Consider the following 22,924-nt stretch of genomic DNA (forward strand, 5'->3'; position numbering starts at 1 on the left):
ACTGTAAACCAACTCTAGCTTATCTGGAAAAATATATTGGAATGTAAAATTTGGCCACCAAGAAAGGGGGTGTGTTGATTGGCTTAATAAAATAATCCTTGCTTTCAAAAAGCTTATATTTTATAGGGAGACACAGCATATAATAGATATGTGCAAAATATATTCAAAGTATATGTGAAGTAATTCAGGGACAGGCAGGAGGTTTGGTGAGAGGGAATACTAGCAATGAAAGAAGGAGAAGATCAAGGAGGCTTTTGCCAGGAGGTGTAACATTTAACATTGCTAGAGATGAAAAAGCAAGGTTGTGTGTACACACACACACACACAGACACACACATACACACAGACACAAAATCAGTCCAAGTCACTGAAATAGATGTAATTCTTTTAAGTAAAAACAAAAGAACAAATTAGGGGGAAATATGTGTATATAGCCATGGATAAATAGATATAACATATTACATGTGTGTGTGTGTGTGTGTGTGTGTGTGTGTGTGTATGAGTGTGTTATTTGTGTTTATAGGCATCTGTATATGATTCTGGTGAAATCCTAACTCCTAGTGAAACTCATTAAACAATTTTAAAAATTGAGAGAGATTTCGGAAATTGCTAACCCAATTTGCCTCTGAAACATGATTGTCATCACTGGCAGGTTATCATCCATCAGGTCCTCAAAGACCTCTACTCTAAAGAACTGACAACTATTTGAGGCAGCCCATTCTATTTTTAGATGTATATCATTGTTAAGAAGTTTATCCTTATATTGAACTGAACTATATCTTTCCCTATAAATTCTGCCACTTCTGGATAAAAGCAGAAAAAGTCTAGTCATTCTTCCACATGACTAGATCCCAAATATTTTTAGGCAGTGATCATCCTCAAGTCTTTTTTTTTCCAGGCTAAATGCCCCCAATTTCATCAATGAGTCCTCACATGGCATTATATTGAGTTCAGAGGAATTCATAGAGAATAATTGTACATCAAATGAAAACTAAAGATAAGATCCATGGATAGGATTAAAGACCAAGAACAGGATTGGAAAAGAGGCCTTTGGTTCCATGATAGACTTTTCTTTTGCAAGACTAATACTTGGTGAAGAAACAAAGTATAAATACATTTTCTGGATGTATTAAAAATCAATGAGAAAGCTGGAAAATAGTGTCCTGCTTCATGAATCACAGAACCTATCTAAAGATTTGTCTGATACCAGTGATTCTAAGTACTAGGATTATAGCTGTCCTCTACTTATTGATCTGGTATGTTTGAGAATAAAGTACTAGTTAGTATTTCTTGTGGACTTTAAATTCTACAATACAGTCATTCCAAAATTATGCACAGTTCATACAGAATGATTGAATTATTATTCACTTTGTCAGAAATACATAATTTGGCATTTCTTCTCTCATATCTTTTCATTTCCAAGTCAATATTCAAAGAATATTTTTTTAAAAAAATCTATATGTTTAATCAAATTTTATTTGTATAATATATTTCTGAAGAATATTTTTTAAAGTTTTGTACTTAACATCTTTGAAATCTAACAGTTTACCTAGAAACACTCATTTCACTTTTTCCTTATGTCCTTGATGAAGAGGCAATGTAATGTAAAGGAAAGAAAGACAGCCAGATTTAGGGTCAGGAGACCTGTTGTAGTGGATAAATATACTGTATTTGTCTGTGATTCTTTTCATGGAATGGGGTAGGGGGAGGAACTCTGTAAACTTTCTCTTCTTTCTTTAAAGCTTCAGTCTCTTCCCTACACCCTTTCTCCCAGCAGGTGTCTTTGTCTCCTATGAAAATATACCAAACATCTTTACCTTCCTCTTTATATTCCATATCTCAGAATCCCATTACACCTTCAACTATCCTTTACCCCTTTCAAGAGGAACAGGTAACTTATCCCCTTGCCAGCTTCTCTAGCTGGGGCCTCCTCCTCCATTCATTTGTTTCAACGATTATTTACTATCTTTCTTTTTCTATCTCTCCCTGAATACTGACTATTTCCAGTACCTATCAGTATGTTTGGATCTGCCTTACTATCACCACCACAAAACAAGACAAACAAAAACTTACTCGATCTTTGAATTAATGCTAGTTTTCTGAATTCATAGCATCTTTTCCCCCTCATTATTGAAAGATCCATTCTACCTCCTACATTTGATGTCAAATCTTCTCCAAATGTTTTTGTTTGGTTGTTTTGTGGTGATGGTGGTGTAAGGTGGTGATCACATTAGGGAAGAAAAAAAAGTAATCCACTCAAAAAATACTTATTAATCCAAATAAAATTAATTGAAGGACATTTTTAACAAATGGTCAAGTCCCTAGGATATCTGGAGATAAAGAATGCTACAAATCAACAGAGGAAGCCAAGATATAACATCTTCAGAATGGCTTCCCAGATTTCTCTTTTTTACTAGAATACTGTGATCTCTGATGTGTGTTAATTTTCCTCAAATTCTAGAGATTCTAAGGCAGTGTTTGATGGATAGTGAAAAGTGTTGTTTGAAAGGTCAAAGGAGGTAGAAAGGGAAGGCAGGAAGAGTGTTTGACTCACCTCACAACTAACTTTGGGCCTGCTCTTATTGACATAGAAGCCTTGACTCTTTTGACCCTGGTTGGATTCTTTAAAACATTCCCAGAGACCAGGGGCTTACTTTTCAGCAAAGTGTCTATGGACTACATGTTTAAACAAAGATCAAAAGTGCCATTATATTTATTCACGGTTTAATGTTCTGATTTAACTCAATTCTTCTGAGCCACTATACAAACTTAGTGTGATCTACAGATAAGCATTCACTTAGGGCCTTTAGCTCAGTATTCTATATATTGAGGTGTCTTGCATTTATGAGATAGATTAGCAGCCAAATAAAAAAGTATTTATACATTTCCCAATAAGAGCATACATTTCCTAGTAAGTGATGTCAATCTATTTATATGCACAGAGGAAAAATGGCACTTTCTTTATGGGAAAGATGACAGCACCAACAAACCAAGTATTGTGAAATGAATTGCCACGATCATAGTTAGATCATATTTATGTATTATATGTATGATTATAGTTAGATCATAGTTATGTCATATTAGACCTGACATAACTTTGCCATTTCCTTAAGCTAATGTCTTATATTTCACCTACCTTTCACTGACAAACTCTTAGCAATAATAGTCTTTACTTCATTGCATTCCTTGTCTTCCTCACCATTCATTCATATTTTAATTCCATATAACATGACTTCCTTCCCTGTTATTTGACCAAGAATGCTTTCTCCAAGATCTCTGATGATCTTTTAACTGCTAAATCCATAATGTTTTATTCAGTTCTTATCTTTTTTTTTTTAAACTTCACTGTAACTGTCAAGACTGCTAACCACTCCTCCTGGAGACTCACTTTGGTTGGCTTTTATGACCCTATTTTATGATTCTTCACCTATCTTAAAGGTAATTCAGCAAAGGAGATTGTGGAATATAGCCCATGGCCATGTTTTAGGACCTATCCTCATTTCTATTCCACATTTGGAAATTTTATCAGCTTTTATAAGCTTTGTTACCATTTCTAGGTTAAGTGACTTCAACTCTTTAACTCAGTCCTAACCTCTCTCATGAAATCTAGTTGTAAATATGTGAACAACTATCTCCTGAATAACTCCTTCAAGATCTCCTGTGGTAATCTTTCAAAATATAACTTATCTTCTCCCCTATCCTCCATGAGAGGACTATTTTATTTTTGTCTATGTATTTTTCATGCCTCCCCGGTACCTAATCATTGTTTATTGAATTAAATTGGGTTGATAGGGAAGAATTTTACTCTAATGAAATCAAAGAAATTTCTATGGGGCAGATAAAAATGTAAGCAACTGTAAGGATAGTAACTTCTAGCAGTGCACTAGAAATTCCCAAATGAAGAACACCCTCCCCAGTATCTCCACTGTTGTTAATTCCATGGAAGAATATTCCTTGACCAAATTTGTGTTTTAAAAATGATCTCCATGTCTTTGAAAGTGTACAAAGTGTGTGTCTGTGCACATAAGTCCTTCTGATTCTAAGGCTGGTACTCTATTGCACCACCTATTTACCTCAAAGGAATGTTTTTGATGATAACTTCTTGTCCTAGGCACCTCCATTTGCATTTTCATAGTTGGAAGGTTATTTAAGTAGAAGGTGCAATTGGGCAGCAGCTTTTTCATATATTTAATGGAGTTGGACTAAATGGCTTTCAACTCTAAATCTATTATTTTATGAATGCCAGAATCAGGTATTTATGATGGCACTTTCTGAGCAGAGTTTCTCATCTATTAGTAACTTGCTAGTTCCATGGTGGATTGTTATTAATCAAGTTATAATAGCCACCCTAGTTTTTGGCAAGGGCCTTAGGAACTATTTGAAGAGATGTTTTCTCTCTCCTGTGGGAAAACCATGATGCTTCATTAAACTTATCAACATCTACATGGAGGGACAGTAAAGGAAATTAGTCTTAGCATGTTATATTCCATTCTTTGAATTAGGAGTATTTAACACTAGCCATTTTATGTTAGAAATACCTGCCCAGGGTCATCAAGAGGTTAAATGTTGTAAATCCATATTGTCAGGATATGCCAGAACTGATACTTGAATCAATCAGATTCTTAGTCCATGGTGGAAAGGGTGACCTTGGGTTCTCAAAAGCTATAATGTTTAGAGTGCACATTATAGAGATCTGGATTGGAAAGGCCCTTGGATGAAGTGAAACTAAATTCCACGATCACCTAAGCATTGACAAATGATGAATGATGAGTGATTAATATTTTTGGCCACAGATACTAAGGAGAAGAGGATCTTGCAGTATGCTTTGGTAGAAATAGTGCCCACAGGGATGAAATCTCTTATCCTAAAAGAATTGAAGGAGGTGTCTTATATAAAACAAATTTACATTTTAGTGATTCATTCAACTGCTATTTATTAGATACAAAAGTTCTATGTGGTACTAAGGAAATACAAAATAATTTATACCCTCTCTTCCCTGATGATACTTATTTACAAAAAAGAAACCCTTCTCATGTCCCTTCATTTGAAGAAGGGTGGAGAATGAGAGTAAAAATAATAGTCCACCCCTTAACTCGTTAATGGGGGGATGGAAGAAGAGAGAAAAGCTCCATGCGTCAATACCATTAGTGACTCATTGTTTGGATCCAGATACACCCATAAGTAGGGATATTTAAGTGTTTTCTTAAGAAATGAATCCTACTACTTATAAATTGGGAGGGAACATTCCCAGCTTTGGCAAAAGGGCATTAGGCATTTTGGAAGCTAACCTAATTTGGGTTGCTACATGCAATGAAAAATTGACAGCATAAACTAGGTGGTTATGATTGTTTAATGGGGCTTCTGGAGAGGGAAATGGCAAATCACTCCAGTATCTTTGCTAAGAAAATTCTAAATGGAGTCGTAAAAAGATAGACATTACAAATTGACCAAAAAATAATAACAAACTTACCGTAAATTTCATGCTTGCCTGATCTCCACTGTGCTTCTAGTCATGTAGTGAATAGGGAGAATTATGTAGTGGGATTCTGGATGATTAGTGAAAATCTGTCAAGGATTGTTGAGAAACTGCTCAGAAAGTACCTCATACAAACCTGATTCTAACATTCACAAAATAATAGATTTGTAGTTGAAAGTCATTTAGTCCAATTCTTTCAATGTGGCCCATTAGCACATGGTTCCTGGATGACCTTCCAACTATAAATCAGTGATCCAAATTACAAAGCCTGCATGTACCCAAAGGTGTTGGTTCATGTGGTTGGTAGTTGCCTGAGCTTTTAACCTGTAAGGGCAAACTCCAGGGGCTACACTTAAATTGATGCTTACTGACTTGGTGAGTTTTTTTGAGCTGGGTGGATAGGTGGGACTTTGTATTACTGGTTAGCCACTTCATTGGATGAGTCCCCAAAAAGAACAGCTAAATGCAGAGTCTTAATATACAGGATGGAAGGTGAGTAGGATGCCCTGCCTACTCTGGTTGTTCAGAAGTCTTCTAACAGCTCTGGGAAATGACATCAGGACATAATTCAGTCCTTATAAAGTCTGTCCAATTTGTGAATTTGTACCTTGGATTAGAGTCAATGGAAATAACATTGCAGCAGTCATACCTCATGCTTGTATGATACCTGTCTCCTTGTAGCCTCGAGTCTTCATTGCTTAATCCTTTTCACATTCCTCTGAGCTAAGTAATAGGCAGTAAAGATGATATAACTGGTTGACCTTCCATGGTACAACTTCTCTTCAAAAAGGTATGAGCACACTATTCCTAAGTATATTATACTGCAGTAAAAAGGAAGATTCACTGTGATTAGTTTTGTCTATCCTTCATCTCATATGGCTAAACCTTATCTTCTAAAATAATCTAAGAGAAATATGAAGTTGGGGAGGTGGATAAAGTGTAAGACGAAAAATAAAAGCCTATTCGAGACTGGATTTTCCGTTTAGTATCACTTTGAAAAGGAAAGGAAGAATTAGTTTTAAACTGTTTAGAAGTGAAAGAAGGAACTCTTAGGTCTCCCCTTGGCTTGTAGACTATCTAACCCAATATTGGAAAATGGATATGTTCAATAGAATTGTTAAAATATAAAAACCTCTTCAACGGAAAGTTTGCTGGAGTAGGAGAGGATATTAGTTCTAATTTTCTAAGTCTATCACTAAGTAGATTTCATCCAATTGACTTTGAATGAGAGAGTGACATATATAGAGAATAATAATAAGGCCAATTTGGTCAGAACACCATTTTGGTAAAAAAGAGTAATATATGATTCGCAGGAATGTAGGAAGGGCTTTAGATACCAAGCATCTAAGGACTCTGTATCTTATCCAAAAGCAACAAGGAGTAACCTCCCTTGACTGCTTCCCAAACCAGATGCATGGTTTTAGCCAAGATATAACTTCCCTGAGGCCCATAAAAATCTCTGTAAAATGAATTTAAAAATACATGTCCTCCTTCCCTCACATGGTCATTATAAGAATTAGGTGAAATGTTAATCACACATTATAGTAATGTATAATGGTGGCATTATTGCTAGACTACTAAAAAATGATTTCACCAAGTAATATACATCTTAACATATTCTTCATTAGGAATGGTGACCATTTGCTCCAGAGTCCAATATATTTAATAATAAACTGTGTGAGAGACAGCATGGAGTAGTGTCTAGAAGTCAGGAAAATCTGGACTCAAGACCTATTTATGATATGTATTTTCTCTTTAATTTTGAGCAAGACATTTAACTTCTTAATGCTTTGGTAAAAGTTTCCTCACTTGAGTGTCCTCCCCACTAATGAAATGATAAATTTAATATCTATCCTTGACTACAAATCCTTAGCTGGTCTTAAGTTATTGCTGCTTCTTGGAGCAAAGTGGACAGTATATACAGATACACACACAAATTTATTGTTGTTCAGTTGTCTTCAGTTATGTCTGACTCTTAAAGGCCCCTTTGAGGATTTTCTTGGCAGAGATACTACAGTAGTTTGCTATTTCCTCCTCCTCTTCATTTTACAAATAAGGAATCTGAGGCAGACAGAGTTAAGTAACTTGCCCAGGGTCACACAACTAGTAAGTGTCTGAGATCATATTTGAACTGAGGAAGGGGTGAGTCTTCCCATGTGAATTTGTCCAGGAGTTTACTGGTTCACTCTCCTGACCACATAGGATATCACAATGACCAGTGTCCTATCACAAATAGATCAAACTAATGGATTTCACTTGTGCTTTTACTTCTGTATTTAAATCTATGAGCTCATCACTGTGGATATTCCATTTACCCATGCAGATCACAACCCATGCATACCTTATTATCCTATATGATTTTTGACCATATTCTTATATAAACTTTCTATCAAGTAGGACTGGATGCAATGGAAGCATCTTCTTACTCTTAATTAAAATTTTATGAGTACCACAACATCTGTTATTATTTCTTCCTTTAATGAAATAAACTCACCTTATTCTCAAATCATATGTAGTATGAGGGATAACCCTGATCAATTGATTTTCTCCCAGATCCATTGATACAATTAGAGAAGTTGAGAGTTTTAATGTCTAAAAATGACATTAGGTTTCTGCCTTAAAGAGCAGAAAGTTTTCTACATTGTCTACTCTCTTACCCCTTAAATGGTGTGAAGAAATTTGTCAGTCAAGCTTTATGGAATTAGAAGGATCAGTTAAAGTTCCCATAGACCTTTTAAAAACCAAGCCCTTCTTTCTAAGAAGACAATGCAGGAGATAGGTGTGAGAAATGTGAGTTCTGATGATTAAGAAAAGAGTCAGTTCCTTGAATCTTAGTGAACTTCTTAGAGAAGTGGAAACATACAGGATAGACATTGGAGGTATCTTGCCAGACTACAAAGAATAATTCAAAAGCTTTGTGGAGAATCAAGATTGAGAAGTCAAGATTGTTTGATGGAAGTTATGCATGAGCCAAGGACAGCATCAGCACAAACATATAAAAATGGTATGTTCAAGCTGGTGAGATGCATAAACCCAAACCACACCATTTTCTTTCCCCTTCTCATCCTCAAAAGATAGATAGGGAAGGAGTACCTATTTCCCATTTACTTCTTGACCATTCACTTCCTGTTTCCATTGTTCCCTTCCAGACTCTTTGAACTGTGATCAGTAGCTTATATGTTTGTGCCTTTGTTTTCCCCCTAAATGTTTATTTTAGTTTATAATTCATTTTAGTAATGATAAATTTGTTTAGCCCAGTACACTCAAGCTTTTTGCTGTAGTTATTGAATAAATTACAAAAGAAAGAAAGGATTTCCCCCTTCCTCAAAATAGAGTCAGTTATGAAAGAAGAACTCAGCTCTTGAGAGGAAATGATTCTCACTTCTGTGACAGAATCATTCTTCCTCCCTATCCCCTTCTATCAGCCCTAATGTCATCACAGAAAGAACAGTGCCTGGGGGAACAATAGGACACCAGTAAAAGAGAAAAGACATTGGGACCTTGCATAGCCAGAAGTATGATTTGCTTAGATTACATATTCCCTATATGGATACTTGTTGCCAGCTTCTTAAATTGTGGTTCATGATCCCATATGAGCTCTTGTAATTGAATGATGGGGGGGGGGGTCATGAAATTATGATTTATCATCAGTAAATGCTTAATGTGTACACATATTTTATATACCTATATATACTCAGGGTCACGTAGAACAAGTTTAAGAAGCCTGCTCTAGGTAGTATGATTGGGTTCACTTTATCTTCTGATTACTTTGTCATTATTATTTTTTGGGGGAAGGGTAACCGTTGAGTTATGGGACCCTACCAAGAGGGAGTACCGACACCACTTCAACCTTTGGTGCATAAGAAGTTTTCTGCCACAGTGCAGAAACGCCCTTGTTGAGCAAGAAGCAATGATTTGTGATCATGGGAACAGTAAACCAGAGGATCACAGTCAGTGGCTACACAAGCAGGGATGCCTGAACAGGGGCTCTCACCTGTGAGCGAGTTGCTGAATTGCTGGATCTGTTCTCCTCCCATTGACAGATAAAATGCATACCCAAAGTCCATGAGCTGCTTCTCTGAATGGTGATTGGGGATTGCCAGCTGTTCATGCGTTGGTCACACTAGCAAAAATGTATATCAACAAGGCTGTACCACATAATAACCTGGAGCTCTTTTCACACTCCCACCTCATTCACCTCATCTCTGAGATCAAAGGGCTTATATGCTTTGAGCTCTTAAAAGACTGCGGCAACAGGTAACCGTAAGCTCCTTCCCACCAAATACTAGTTCCACAATGAACGCACATAGAGAATAGCAAAGAAGCCCATTTATCCAAATCTTAACAAAACAAAAGTCAGAGAAGGTGTACCAGAAGGAGACTATATACCAGACAATATAGTATGAAGGAGTTCTCTATTTGGGAGGTGGGTAATTCAGCTCAACTCACTCAAAGGGAAACTTCTCAAAGTATATAGAGTATCAAGCTGGATATACAGTCGTGGTAGTCTGCCACCTCCTCTTGCGTTTTCCCAGAGTCTATGCCTTCAGTCACATAAAATAGAGTTGGTTTGTCCATCTTTTCTCCCAAAGTAAGAAGCCAGTACCATCTGAAGCAACTCAAAGTTTAAAGCAGACTTAATATTTTAAGAGATGTGAAGAGAACTGGCCTTTGGGGAGTCCCAAATGAAACTGGAAAAGCCTGGAGCTCTAATACATTCAAGCAATTCTACCCCTCCCTTCATGTACTATAAGACATTCATCTCCAGCAGTAAGAAGAGAGCAGCACACTCATTGCTTTGGATTTGGGGGCAGGCGTTACAATTAAGTGCTTACTTTGTACCAGACACTAAGTTAACTTCCAGAGATACAAATAACAGCAAAAATATGCTCCCTACCTAGGCATTTTCAATAGACTTGTGATGAGAGTCACAAGCAGAGAGGAAACAGTTGAATGTGGATCAAAACATAGTGTTTTCACCTTTTGTTGTTGTTTGTTTGCTTGCTTTTTTCTATTTTTCCCCTTTTGATAGGATTTTTCTTGAGTAGCATGATAAATGTAGAAATACGTTTAGAAGAATTGCACATGTTTAACCTATATTAGATTACTCACTGTCTAGGGAAAGAAAGTTGGGGAGGGAGGAAGAAAAATTTGGAACACAAGGTTTTGCAAGGGTGGATGTTGAAAACTATCTTTTCACTGCATGTATTTTGAAAAATAAAAAGCCATTATAAAAAATAAATTTTAAAAATATGCTCTCTACCTTCAAGGCTCACTTTCTAATGGGGAAAACAATATGCCACAATCATATGTATATATATATATATATATATATAGTGTAAATTGAATGTAATTATGAAGGAAAAACACTAAAGATGGGAGGGATAGAGAAATGTCTATAGAAGAAGGTGAGATTTGAAGTAAGCTTTGAAGGAGGTCATAGAAGTAAGTAGACAGGTATGGCTGTAGCCAATGAAAAGGCAGGAGTTGGAAGATAAGCACCAACCCTAAAACCAGGAGTTTCCAAGTTAAAATCTGGCTTCAGACACTTACTAATTGTGACTCTGATCACCTCAAAATTAAAAAAAAAAAAAAAAGTAGAGTAGCTTGTGAGATGAACAAGAAAAAGACCATCATTGCTGATTTGTAGAATACATATATGTAAAAAAATTAAGGTGTAAGAAGACTGGGAAAATAGGAAAAGTTCAGACTGTGAAGGTCTTTAAAAGTGAATGAGTTTTTTAATTGATCTTGAAGGTAATAGGAATCCACTGGAATTAATGAGGCAGGGGTTGGGTTGAAGGGAACAAGATGGGTACTATGACATGATCAAACCTGTGTTTCAGAAAGGTCACTTTGTCCATTGAATCTGAAGAATGGATTGAAATGAAGAGAGGCATGAGGCTGAAAAGTCTCAAAAATCCAGAAGACTAATACAATGAGGTGATGAACTTTCTGTATGAAAGAAGAGGATGAATACAAGATGCAAATGCCAAAGTAGAAACAATAAAACAACAGATAGATGAGATATATGGAGGGTTCAAGTGAGGAGTCAAAAATAATACCATAAAAAAGTCTTCCTTGATTTAACTCTCCCAAGTTTTGTCATCTTGTAATTTCTTCTGATTCTTTTTACATAAAACCTCTATTAAAATTGGATGGGAAGAAGCTTTTGTCAGATGCCTCCTTCTACCTACCAGGTACAATGCTAAGAATTTTACACATATCTCATTTGGTCATCACAATTAATTTTGGTTCTATTATCTCCATTTTATATATGAGGAAATTAAGACCAGAGTTTTTAAGTGACTTGCCCAGAGTCACACAATAGTGAATGTATAAAGATTTGAACTTAAATATTACTGACTCCAGGTCCAGCAATCTGTTCACTGTCTTCCAGCTGCCTCAGCTAGAATAAGCAGGATTCTATGGAACATATTATCTGGTCATTTCAGAGCCAGAAAGAATTTTGGACATCAGCTAATAACAACTTTCTCATTTTACAGATAAAAAATTGAGGCCCAGAGGTGAAGCTCACAGAACTAGTAAATAACAGAACTGAGATTTGCCTCCCTTTCTTTTGACTCCAAGTCCAATTAAGTTTCACTTTATGGCACTTATGTGTCATGTGATCACACCTGTATATCTGCGTAAGGAGCTCAGTCAGGAAAGCTGGGATGAGGGGTTGAGTTCTAATTGCAACTCTGATTCTTAGCTCTGCAACTAGCTACTCTGAACTTGGGTTCCCTCACTTGCAAGATAAAGATGATGATATATGTTGTACCTGAATTAAAAAAATGTATAGAAGGCATTTTGTAAAGCACAGAGCAGTATGTGAATATCAGATGTGATGAAGTTTTCCAGTACTTTGTTTACTTATATAGTTTAGTAAATGTTTAATTGTATATACTGTGATCACTAGCTTACCAGAAAAAAAAAAAAAAAGATCCTCCTGCTAAAGAACATAGAAAAGGTACTATATAAAGAACTAAATACCTACATTAATAGCAGACTTTTCAAGTCAATTAATCTTGTTGATGTAGAATATTCATTCCTTCTCTTAGATGAAGGTCCATGATTCATATGTGTGTGTGTGTGTGTGTGTGTGTGTGTGTGTGTATGTGTGTATTAACCTTCTTACATCCAGTTAGTTTGCAGTCTTCCCTTGAAATAAATGCATATTGGAAAAGCTGTTGTCAAAAATATACCTGATTAGTGCTGACTTTGCCAATAACGGTTGACTTAAAGGAACTTATTAAATCTCTTGCCAGCACAACCACTGCAGGGCAAGATGGCAAAGGTACCAAGGATCTTTGCACAATGAGTTTTAGAAGAACGACTTAAAACACTTAAGGTTCACATTGATGCTATCCCCAAAATGTCCAAACAATGTTTTCTTTGATTCCAAGAAGAAGAATTAATTGGGGTGGACAATACCCCATGTGTCTAACTATATACTTAGATTCCTTGAAAGAATAGTATTCTATAAATTCAAGAATAATTAAGAATGAATACACAAAAAATGGCAGTTTCTTTGCTTATAGGTACTGAAGCTTCAAGCACACACTAGCATCAAGTGAGTCCTTTCCCATAAGCTGTCACTACAAGCTGTGCAGGTATTTTAATTTGACTTTAATTGTAACTTTCTTGTCATTTCAATAACTTTTAAGTAAAAGAGAAGTCAATTCTTGGCTATACTTTTGAACTTTAGTCAGGTATCTGGCACAAATCAATATTTATTGATGTTTGGTGTTTTTGTTTTGTTTTGTTTCAAACCCAGAATCAGGACTTCAATAACCATAAACAAAGGGAGTCCTATTTTCCTTTAATAAACTTATTCTTGGCCATTTTCCATTTATAGAGTACTGTTCATTAAATAAATTTTAACATACAGCTGGTCACATGTGGCAATGTCTAACCTACTTAATCTTTTTTTTTCCTTTTCCTTTTAGCAAATTAACCATCCTTCTTAATTTGTTTGTAAAAGAAAAAGATACATAAATGTGCATGTGTACTTTTGGGGAAAAAAAAACTGTGTCAAGTATTATGAGTACAATGGAAAAAAATTTCCTGCCATGTAGCATCAGTCATAATGCAATAAAATATTTGGAAGGAGTTCTTAACTATGACTCAGGAAATCTGGGTTCGATTCCTGATTCTGCCATTTAATTATTTGTGAGAATTTAGGCACATTACAGATATTCTGTTCTTTTCCTCTATATATCAGATTAGGTCTCTGAAGTCCCTTCCAGTTCTAATTATGTGATGTTATGATTCCCATCTCTACTCCTAACTAGTTATGCAACTTTACACAAATTACTTCACCTTTTCTCAGTTTTCTCATCTCTAAAATAAGATCTCTGAACTAGGTAATGTCCTAATGATAGCTCCAGCAGTCTGAAAATCTTGACTTAGTACACAGAAATCTATGGAAAAATCTTAACAGGTCTGTATAAAATAATCTGTGAGGAACAAGGAAAAACATTCCTCACCCCAACTCCCCATCACCCCACCTCCACAGTAGTCAGGCACATTCATTCTGGAAAAACTCACCATGACTGTCACATATTGCCAAAGCACGGAGATTCATACTTGCTTCTCTTTCAAATGTACCCTGAATTGCCTGTCAGTGCCACTGTTCAAGGTCACTGCTTTTGAAGCTGTACAATTGTCTTTGTATTTTTGAAGAGAGCCCTTTTCTTCCTTCTTGCTCCAGTAATGCCCGTGAACCTGAATATTTTTTAAATTTGGTATAAATAAAACATTTGGGTCATTTCTCTTTTGCTCATGTTTTTCCTAATGTTACCTCACAGTGGAAGATACTGTACCCATTTTCTCTCAGATTGACTATTCCCTAATACTAGTCCACCCCCTACGACTGCTATTTCTTAACATTTAAACTTGCGAATCATGACAAGAAGCTCATGAAAAATCTTTTAATAGAAATGAACATGTTGTTTTAAGTTTCTGCTCATCTATTTCAGGGAAAGGGAGAAAAGGAAGAATTGATTTATAATAGTTACATATTTAAAACACATATAAAAAGCAAGAGAAATTAAAAAGCCCTGATACAGTATTTAACTTTTCTCCCAAACTGATAAAATCTTACATAGTTACCAGTAAAGAAAAATAAATTAAGGGAGAAAAGGAAGAATTGATTTATAATAGTTACATATTTAAAACATATAAAAAGCAAGAGAAATTAAAAAGCCCTGATACAGTATTTAACTTTTCTCCCAAATTGATAAAATCTTACATAGTTACCAGTAAAGAAAAATAAATTACAGAGAGAATTTGTGGGAAAAATCTATGTCATTAAAGGAGAAAAAAGAACTTTTCCCCCTTGCACACTAATTTCATAAATGAAATTGTTGTTACTTAAACTAGCCAATGTGAAATTATTCACCAACTGGAAATAGAATACCACTTGACTGAAATTGATACCAATATCACTCTGCTTGATTCCTGAGTGTGCTTGGTGACAAGGAAGCGTTAATGGGGCTTTGATTTTTTTTCCATTTGACAGGCAGCTGGAAACTAACGTGTCAAAATGACCGAGCGTTTTGATTGCCATCACTGCAGTGAATCCCTGTTTGGAAGGAAATACATCCTGAGAGAAGAGGATCCCTACTGTGTGAAGTGCTTTGAGAGCCTGTACTCTAACACATGCGAGGAGTGCAAGAAACCTATTGGCTGTGACTGCAAGGTATTTTAGGCTCATGCTTTATTTTGATAAAAACCCTGTCAGATTGAACTGAACTAGTTAGTTCCTTGGACCAATCATCGGGGAATATTGTTTACTATTATATTCTGCATGTGTTAGAATTATATCTTTAGCTAAATTATAAGATTACAAAGGACAAGGATCATCTCATATTTCTCTTCCATTCTCCACAGCACCTAATTTGGGATTGGGCACATAGAAAACATAGAAATTGTAGAACTGGAAGGTTCTTAAATGATTATCTCGTCTAACTTCCTCATTTTACAGATGAGGAAACTGAAGCCCAGAGAATTGCTCAAGATCATACAGGTTGTATGAAAGATACAAATTTGACCATATTTCCTAAAATACTTCAGGCTGATATTTGAACTTTCCAGGTTTATAACTCAAGGAGTACTAGCTTTGCCCCAAATTTATGGAATTTCACATGCCATCTTTTTAGTCCTGCTGTTCTTCCCTGTGACTAAAAACTTTGGGGGAAGATCATCATATATCCCCTAAGATTATAAATACCGAATTCATTAATGGACAAAGGGAAAGGTACTACAATTAGATAATACTAATATTGCTCAGCTACTGTTAGCTTTATCAAGTTGTCCCTAGGAAAGGTAATTCTAACAGGATTATTCTGTTGCCTTCTGCTACTAAATGTTATTTGACAAATGAGCAATAATCCTGCTCTTTCCTTCCCCCAACTCTCATGCGCAGGTAGTCTTATGAAGAAAAAAATGAAATGAATTATGTGAAGCATAGCCTTTTTTATATCTCATGAAACAAAACTATAGCAATATATTTCTGATATAGCAGAGGAATGAGATGCCAAATGTAAAAGAAACAAAAATACAAAATACTAATAGTAATATTGTGTAAACTTTGAAGAGTTCAGAGGCTTAGAGACTAAAAATTTAGTTGACCTAGGTCATGCAAAAACTTATTTCTGTCAATTGTCTTACATTTCCCTGATGGTTAATGAGATTTTTTGTACCCTTTCTCAATAAATCAATCAGCCAATGTTCATTAAATGGAGTTTTGTGGGAGGCACTATGCTAGGTATCAGAAATAGAAGTACAGAGAATAACTACCCTTGCTCTAAATGAGTTCACATTCTAATGGGGGAGATAACCAGTATATCTAAAATATATATAGAAGATAAATATATACTGTATCAATAGAAGTAAATCCAAAGTAACCAAATATGATTTGGGGAGGGAGGGTACTAGCAGTTGATGGGAGATCAGGAAAGTTTTCATGTAGAAGATGGTATTTGAGATATGTTAAAGAAAGAGAGGGACTCTTAAAGGAAGGAGGAAGTGGATTCCAGGCATTCGGAACAGTCACTGCCAAGGCATGTTCACATTTATAAGAGTAAAAGTTCAAACCTCTTCCTTCCTTCCAACAATGTCCACAGTTTTCTGGAATGTATTTCCTTTGCATATCTCATGGAACCCTTATCCTTCACTATTGAGTTCCTAATATGGAAATTTCAGGGTTTTTTTTTTTTTTTATGTGCATTTAGATTAAAGGGCTAAAATTTATAATTCAAATGGGTGAGAAGTCCATCAGTTTGAAAGCTCAGATATTTAAAGATAGTTATAAATACTTGGAGCTAGTCTCTCTTACCCAGTGAAATAAAATGAAAAAATTGAAATGACTTTTCCCGTCTTGTGAACATGAATTAGTTAAAAATCTTTTTAAACAGTAATCCTTCAAGAAATGTTTTATGTGTTAATGACCAAAAATCCCACTGAATAGGGCCAAAATCAATAAGTCTTTACCAGAGTCAGGAATTAATCAGCCTGAACTTTTCAACTTAGATTTAGAGGTCTTAGAAATGTGGTATTATTACTCAATATGACTTTCTGTATTTTTAAAGTAAAAAAGAAATCATTGGGGCAAGATCACTCGGTTTGGAGAATTTTTAATATTAGAATTGTTTGGGGGAGGGTATTTTTAGATATTAAAAATGAATAAAATTAATTGGGGGGAGACTGGGGAAAAGGAATGTAATCCTACAGAAAAATGGTCTGTTTTTTCAAGAAATGAAGCAAAAATTCCTGGCAAGGTACCCAGCAGAGTAATTGAACTGATAAATCTGGTTTGCATTTCAATTTTCTTAAAATAACAAGATAGCCCACAAGTCTCTTCCCCTTATCCCCTACCCCTACCTATGCATAGTATTTAAAAACATCGACAAGCTTAAGAGCATGAAGTTTGGCTTACAGACTTGAGTGTGGGTCAGTAAGTCAGTCTACCAGCATTTATTAAGCACCTACTATTTGCCAGTCATTTTGCTAAGCAGAAGAGAATACAAAAAGAGGCAAAAGACAGTCCTTGCTTTCAAGGAGGTAATAATTTAATGAGGAAAACAACATAAAAGTGAATATGTATAAACAAGCTACATAAGATACATTAGGAATAAATTTGGAGGGAGAGCACTAAGATTAGGGAGGACTAGGAAAGGTTTATTTATTGTAGAAAGTGAGATTTTAAATGAGATTTGAAGAAAGTCAGAGAAGCTGGGAGCATAGATAAGGAGGGGAGGGTGTTTCTGGCATGAGGGACAGCCAGGAAAATGCATGGAGTCTAGAGATGGAGTATAGTATACAATGAACAACAAGGTAGCCAGTATATGTATGGAAGAATATATGCAGAAAGGAATTATAAGAAGATTGAAAAGTCTAGTTAATAAAGAGTTATAAAGAGTCAAATAGAGAGTTTTGTGATTTGATCCTGGAAGTTGTAGGGAGCCCTTGGAGTATATTGAATGGAGTAGGGAGAGGTGGTATGGTCAGATGTATTTTAGGAAACTCAATTTGATAGCTGAGTGAAGGATATATTGTAGTGGGATGCCACTTGACACAAGAAGACAAAATAGCAGGTCATTTCAATAATCTGAGCATGGGGTAATGAGAAAACCTGCACCAGGCAATATCAAGGGAAAGAAAGAGGTATGTATGAGAGATATTATGAAGGTATAAATAACAGGATTTGTCAACTGATTGGATATGGCAGAGTAAAAGAGGGTGAATAGTCAAGGATTATATGTAGAATATGAGACAGGGTAATGGGGAGGATGATGGCAAATCTTTATAGTTAGGAGGAAAAAGGAGCTTGGGGTGGGAGAATAAAAATTAATTTTGGACACATTGGACACAAAGAATAGTTCAAGATGTCTTAGAGTTAGTTAGAGATGCAAGAATGGAATTCAGGGGAAAGATTAGAGCTGAGTAAATATATCTGGGAATTACCATGGGAGATGATATCACCAAGTTATGAAGATAAAAATGGCAGTACTTGACCACTGATTGGACACAGAGGCTGAGAGACACCTAGGTGTGAACCTGAATGACTGAGAGAATTGTGATATTCTCTATAGTAATAGGGAAGTTCTGAAGAAAGAAGGGTTGGAAGGAAACAATCATAAGTTCAGTTTTAGATATGTTGAATTTAAGATGTTCAGAGGATGTTCAGTTCAAGATGTCTGATAGGTAATTGCAAATTCAAGATTGCAGAGGGAGAGATTTCAGAACTTTCAAATTTTATCCTTATTCCTATATGCTTATAGTCCATCCCTGTGAGTTCTTTAAGCACATTCTATGTTACTGTTATAATTCTATTATTTTTAATTAACTCTGAAAAAAAGTAGTAATTCTCAAAAGCAAGATCTCTTGTTTTTCTGATTTGGGGCAGGCAGTGATAAGGACTTTGCCAATTTCCCCCAGATATATAGACTCTGTGGGGCTTTGCTGCCATTAGTAATATATTCTTGTTACCTGACTGACAACCCTAGATAGTTTCACAGTAAAGAAGCTAAGAAATGAACGAATGGGACTGAAGCAGGCAGCTTATTAGCATTTATTAAGGGGAAGGGAATAAATGTTTATGTAGAGCATATTACATGGCATATTATGCTAAGTACTTTTTTCTTTTTTTAACAAATATTCTCTCATTTGATCCTCATAAAAAATATTAAAGGTAGGTACTGTTATAATCCCTATTTTACTTCCCAGAATCACACAGTTAGTAAATATCTAAGACCAGATTTGACCTCAAATTTGTTCTGATGCTTACTATGGCCTAAAATTAAGACAAACAATTTTTTTAAAATGAAGAAGCAGACATTTTAATGGAAAAGACATGACTGACTCTTTGCAACCCTGGATGGGATTTTCTTGGCAAAGATACTGAATTGGTTTGCCATTTCCTTCTTCAGCAGAAGTCAAGTGACTTCTCCAGGGTCATACAGCTAATATGTCAATTAATTGTGATAAATAATATCAAGTCTGAGACTTGATATGAACTCTGGACTTACTGACTCTAGGCCCAGCACTCTATCCACTGACACCTAGTTGCCACCAAATAACTAGGAAATATATATTGTAATATATATGTAATTTTATAAATTATAAAGGTGAAGAAACAGAAAGATAATCTAAAAGGCCAGGGCACTGGTGGATAGAGAGAGGAAGAAGACCTGCTAGAAATGGGGCTTGAGTTGAGTCTTGAAAGAAGCCAGGAAAACTAAGTGGGCTGGTAATAAAGACTGATGGTCAGCCCCAGGTAAATTCAGCAAAATAGCAAGGACACTAGCTTTCTAAAATATAATCCTAATTTAAGAGTTTCTATACCCTCTAGTCCTGCAAGAGGTACTATAGAGTCAAACCTATAAGCAAAATTACTGTGAAGGAAAAATAATGAAGGAAAAATCCTTTACAAATCTAAGACTAGCACCCAGAGGCTGTCACTGGAAGGAAGTCTACACAGAGGCGTTCAGGCTATGATTGAGGTTGATTTTAAGGCTGAGGTAAAAGTCTCTCCTTGGGTATAATTTGGGGTCTAAGAAATATTTTGTAAATACAGCCATTCTCCCTGATGGCTTTCTCAGATAATGGCAGCTTGGCTACAGAAATTACATCCATTATGTTTCTAAAATGTTGTTTTTTGTAGAATTCTATTTAACATTGGGTAGGGGGAGGTGAAGTGGAGAATGTTATATTAGTAGTAAAAATTGGCATGAGACCATCCTTCTAATTATAAAAGTTACCAATATGAGAGTCATTGATCAGGGAAAATTGAGTTTCGCAGTCTGTTTGGTAAGATTATAGGACATGAGGCACCATGGATATTTGAGGATCATCTTCATGGAGAATGAAGACATATGCTAGATGGTATCTGGCAAAAGGGGGGAGCTAGGTGGTGCAGTAGATAGAGCCCTGGGCCTAAGACCTTATCTGGTTTGAAATTCTGCTTCAGGTATTAACTGTGTGACCCTGAGCAAATCATGTAACTGTTTGCTTTTAGCTTCCTTATCTGTAAAATAGGTTGGAAAAGAAAATGGCAAACTACTCCAGTGTCTTTGTCAAGAAAACTCCAAAGGGGATCACAAATAATCAGACATGAGTGAAATAACTGAACAACATCTAGCTGAAGGAACTTAACTGAATGGATTATTAAGTGGATCCTACTGACTAGAGCTGACTCAAAGATGATTAGATAGTTAATTCTAGAGGTCAGACACAGAAGATTTATCTCCTTCAGTGCTTTGTAAAAGTAGGCTCCCAGACCAGATCTCTTCCAACTAGATCCCTCATTTGGACTTCTCTCTTACACACAGAAGACAGATCAGTGAGCAACAGAGTAAGGGACTTTGTGGGGAGAAGGAAATATGTTCATGCTCAATTAGCTGTCCCCAGGAACTGTGAAAGGTTGCCCTGAGGGAGAAGAATATAGGAGTCGCCTATATTTATATATAAACCAAGACAAAAGATTGTGAGAATGGGTTTTCCCAGCTCAAGAAGGGGTGCTATTAACCTTCAGAAGTGGACATGCACATGCTCCCAGGCTTGGACATTTTCTCATGGACCTCAGATTCAAGAGTTTGAATCTGAATCAAAGTTTGAGAGCTCAGAGATTGGATCTTTCAGAGAGATAAGGGAATTTCTCCCATAGTATGCTCCTTGGAAAAAGAGAAGGAAAACCCAGTTAGTTCCTGCTTAGAAAATAAAACCAGTAGTCATTTTTCAGTCATATTCAGCTTTTTGTGACCCCATTTAGATTTTTCTTGGCAAAGATATTGGCTTGGCATTTCATTTCCTTCTCCATCTTATCTTATGGATAAAGAAACTCAGCTAAGCAGAGGTACGTACATAATTTGCACAGGGTCACACAGCCAGTATGTATAAAGTGTGTGAACTCCAGGCTTCCTGACTCCAGAACATGCTTTCTAGCTGCTCTTAGCTATTCTGATCCTTGTTCATCAGCCCCACACTGTGTTTCTCCTTCGGCCTGAAATCCAAACCACAGCTTAATACTATCTGGCTGTGAGGAAATGTGTAACAAGGGCCAGGTATCAACAGAATGTCAGCATTGTTGTGATGGTGAAGTCTGGCTTAATCCCTTTCTAAGGTGAACTAACAGACTATTTGAATGTTTCTTGTATTTTTGAATCTGATCCTGGTTTCCCCTGAGACCTTTGTATCTTCAGCATCTTCTGGGGGCAAAAACTCAAGTACTCACTCATATGTCTTTAAATGATCATATAGGATCAGTTATCCACCAATGGAAACATTTAGAAAATTGCACAAGCATAGTAGGAAATTTTCCTAGAGAAATTCCAGGCAGGAAGCAATGTACTAAGGGCAGACTGACCCTTTTGGAAGCCAACTCCTGAGAAAGAACCTGGTTAATTTAAGTTGAAGTCTTGGGAAAGCTTGGAAACATGGATTACATTAGTTTAATATTGACAGAATTATTGATGGATAGATAACAAATTTAAGTTCTATAACTGAAGACAGTCTTGAAACACTGAGGAAAAAATTCAGCACTATCAAGCTCACAAACCATACTTCTTTCTTTCTAGATCACCTTTTACTTATAATAGGACAGGGACTAACCTCTGATTTTGTTATTATAGGGAACTCCCTTTGATGAAACTACCTTTTTCAATGCAGGTCACCACCACCTTCTTTGAGACTTGTGGTTTGACAGAATTATCTGTAAGTCTGAGGGAGTGACCTTAAAAAATCATTACTCTTTTCCAGGAATAGAAGTGGGTAAAACTACATATTCTCAACATTGAAGCAGCTAGTTAGTATGTTGCAGAAGGCATTGGACCTGGAATCAGAATGATTTAACATGTATTAGTTTTGATCCTGGACAAGCTATTTAACTTCTGTATGCCTCATTTTCCTCATCTATAAATTAGAGATAATAATTGTATTTTTATCTTAAGAGTTGTTATGAGAATCAAGTGAGGAGATACATATAAAGCATTTTGTAAACTTTATCTACAAAAATGCTAGTTATAATAATAGTTATTTTTGTTATTATTAATTGACCCACTGAATTTTTGCTAATTCCCACTACCACATTCTTAATTACAATCTTATATTTCTGTTAATTTGGTGAAGGTATTTCTATATTCTCAAAAGATAATTATTCTCTCTAGGAATTTACTAGTAATAGTTGGACACCCAGGATATAACTAGCACCAAAAATGCAGAAAATACATTTGTATCTTTCCTTACAAAAGGATAAGTTTTGAAAAAGAGAAGAAAAAAATGTTAAGGCAACATTCCGAATTTGGAAACTAAAAAAAAAAAAAAAAAAGAAAGAAAGAAAGAAAGAAGGAAAGAAAAAAGATAAAGTAGTAGAGAGAAAAGATCCAGTCCAGTCTCACTGGATTCACTCAGTTGGGGAATGACTGAATAAGTTATGATATATGT

The 22,924-nt window shown here is 35.7% G+C and overlaps 1 protein-coding gene across 6 annotated transcripts in view; it reads left to right on the top strand.

Annotated features, from left to right (window-relative positions):
• The window catches only part of FHL2 (four and a half LIM domains 2), a 96,909-nt gene that overhangs the window by 42,482 nt on the left and 31,503 nt on the right, over positions 1-22,924 (top strand). For 5 of the 6 annotated variants that reach the window (XM_031958791.1, XM_023500441.2, XM_031958795.1 and 2 more), the window contains exon 2: positions 15,003-15,182. In XM_031958791.1, the coding sequence (XP_031814651.1) occupies positions 15,027-15,182 (156 nt within the window). In that variant the 5' untranslated portion in view covers positions 15,003-15,026. Of the gene's footprint in view, positions 1-13,020; positions 13,093-15,002; positions 15,183-22,924 lie in introns of all 6 variants that reach the window. The other variant, XM_031958793.1, reaches the window with a different exon arrangement.

This window comes from Sarcophilus harrisii, chromosome 3 (assembly GCF_902635505.1).
Source record: "Sarcophilus harrisii chromosome 3, mSarHar1.11, whole genome shotgun sequence".
In the NCBI taxonomy this organism is placed as follows: domain Eukaryota; kingdom Metazoa; phylum Chordata; class Mammalia; order Dasyuromorphia; family Dasyuridae; genus Sarcophilus; species Sarcophilus harrisii.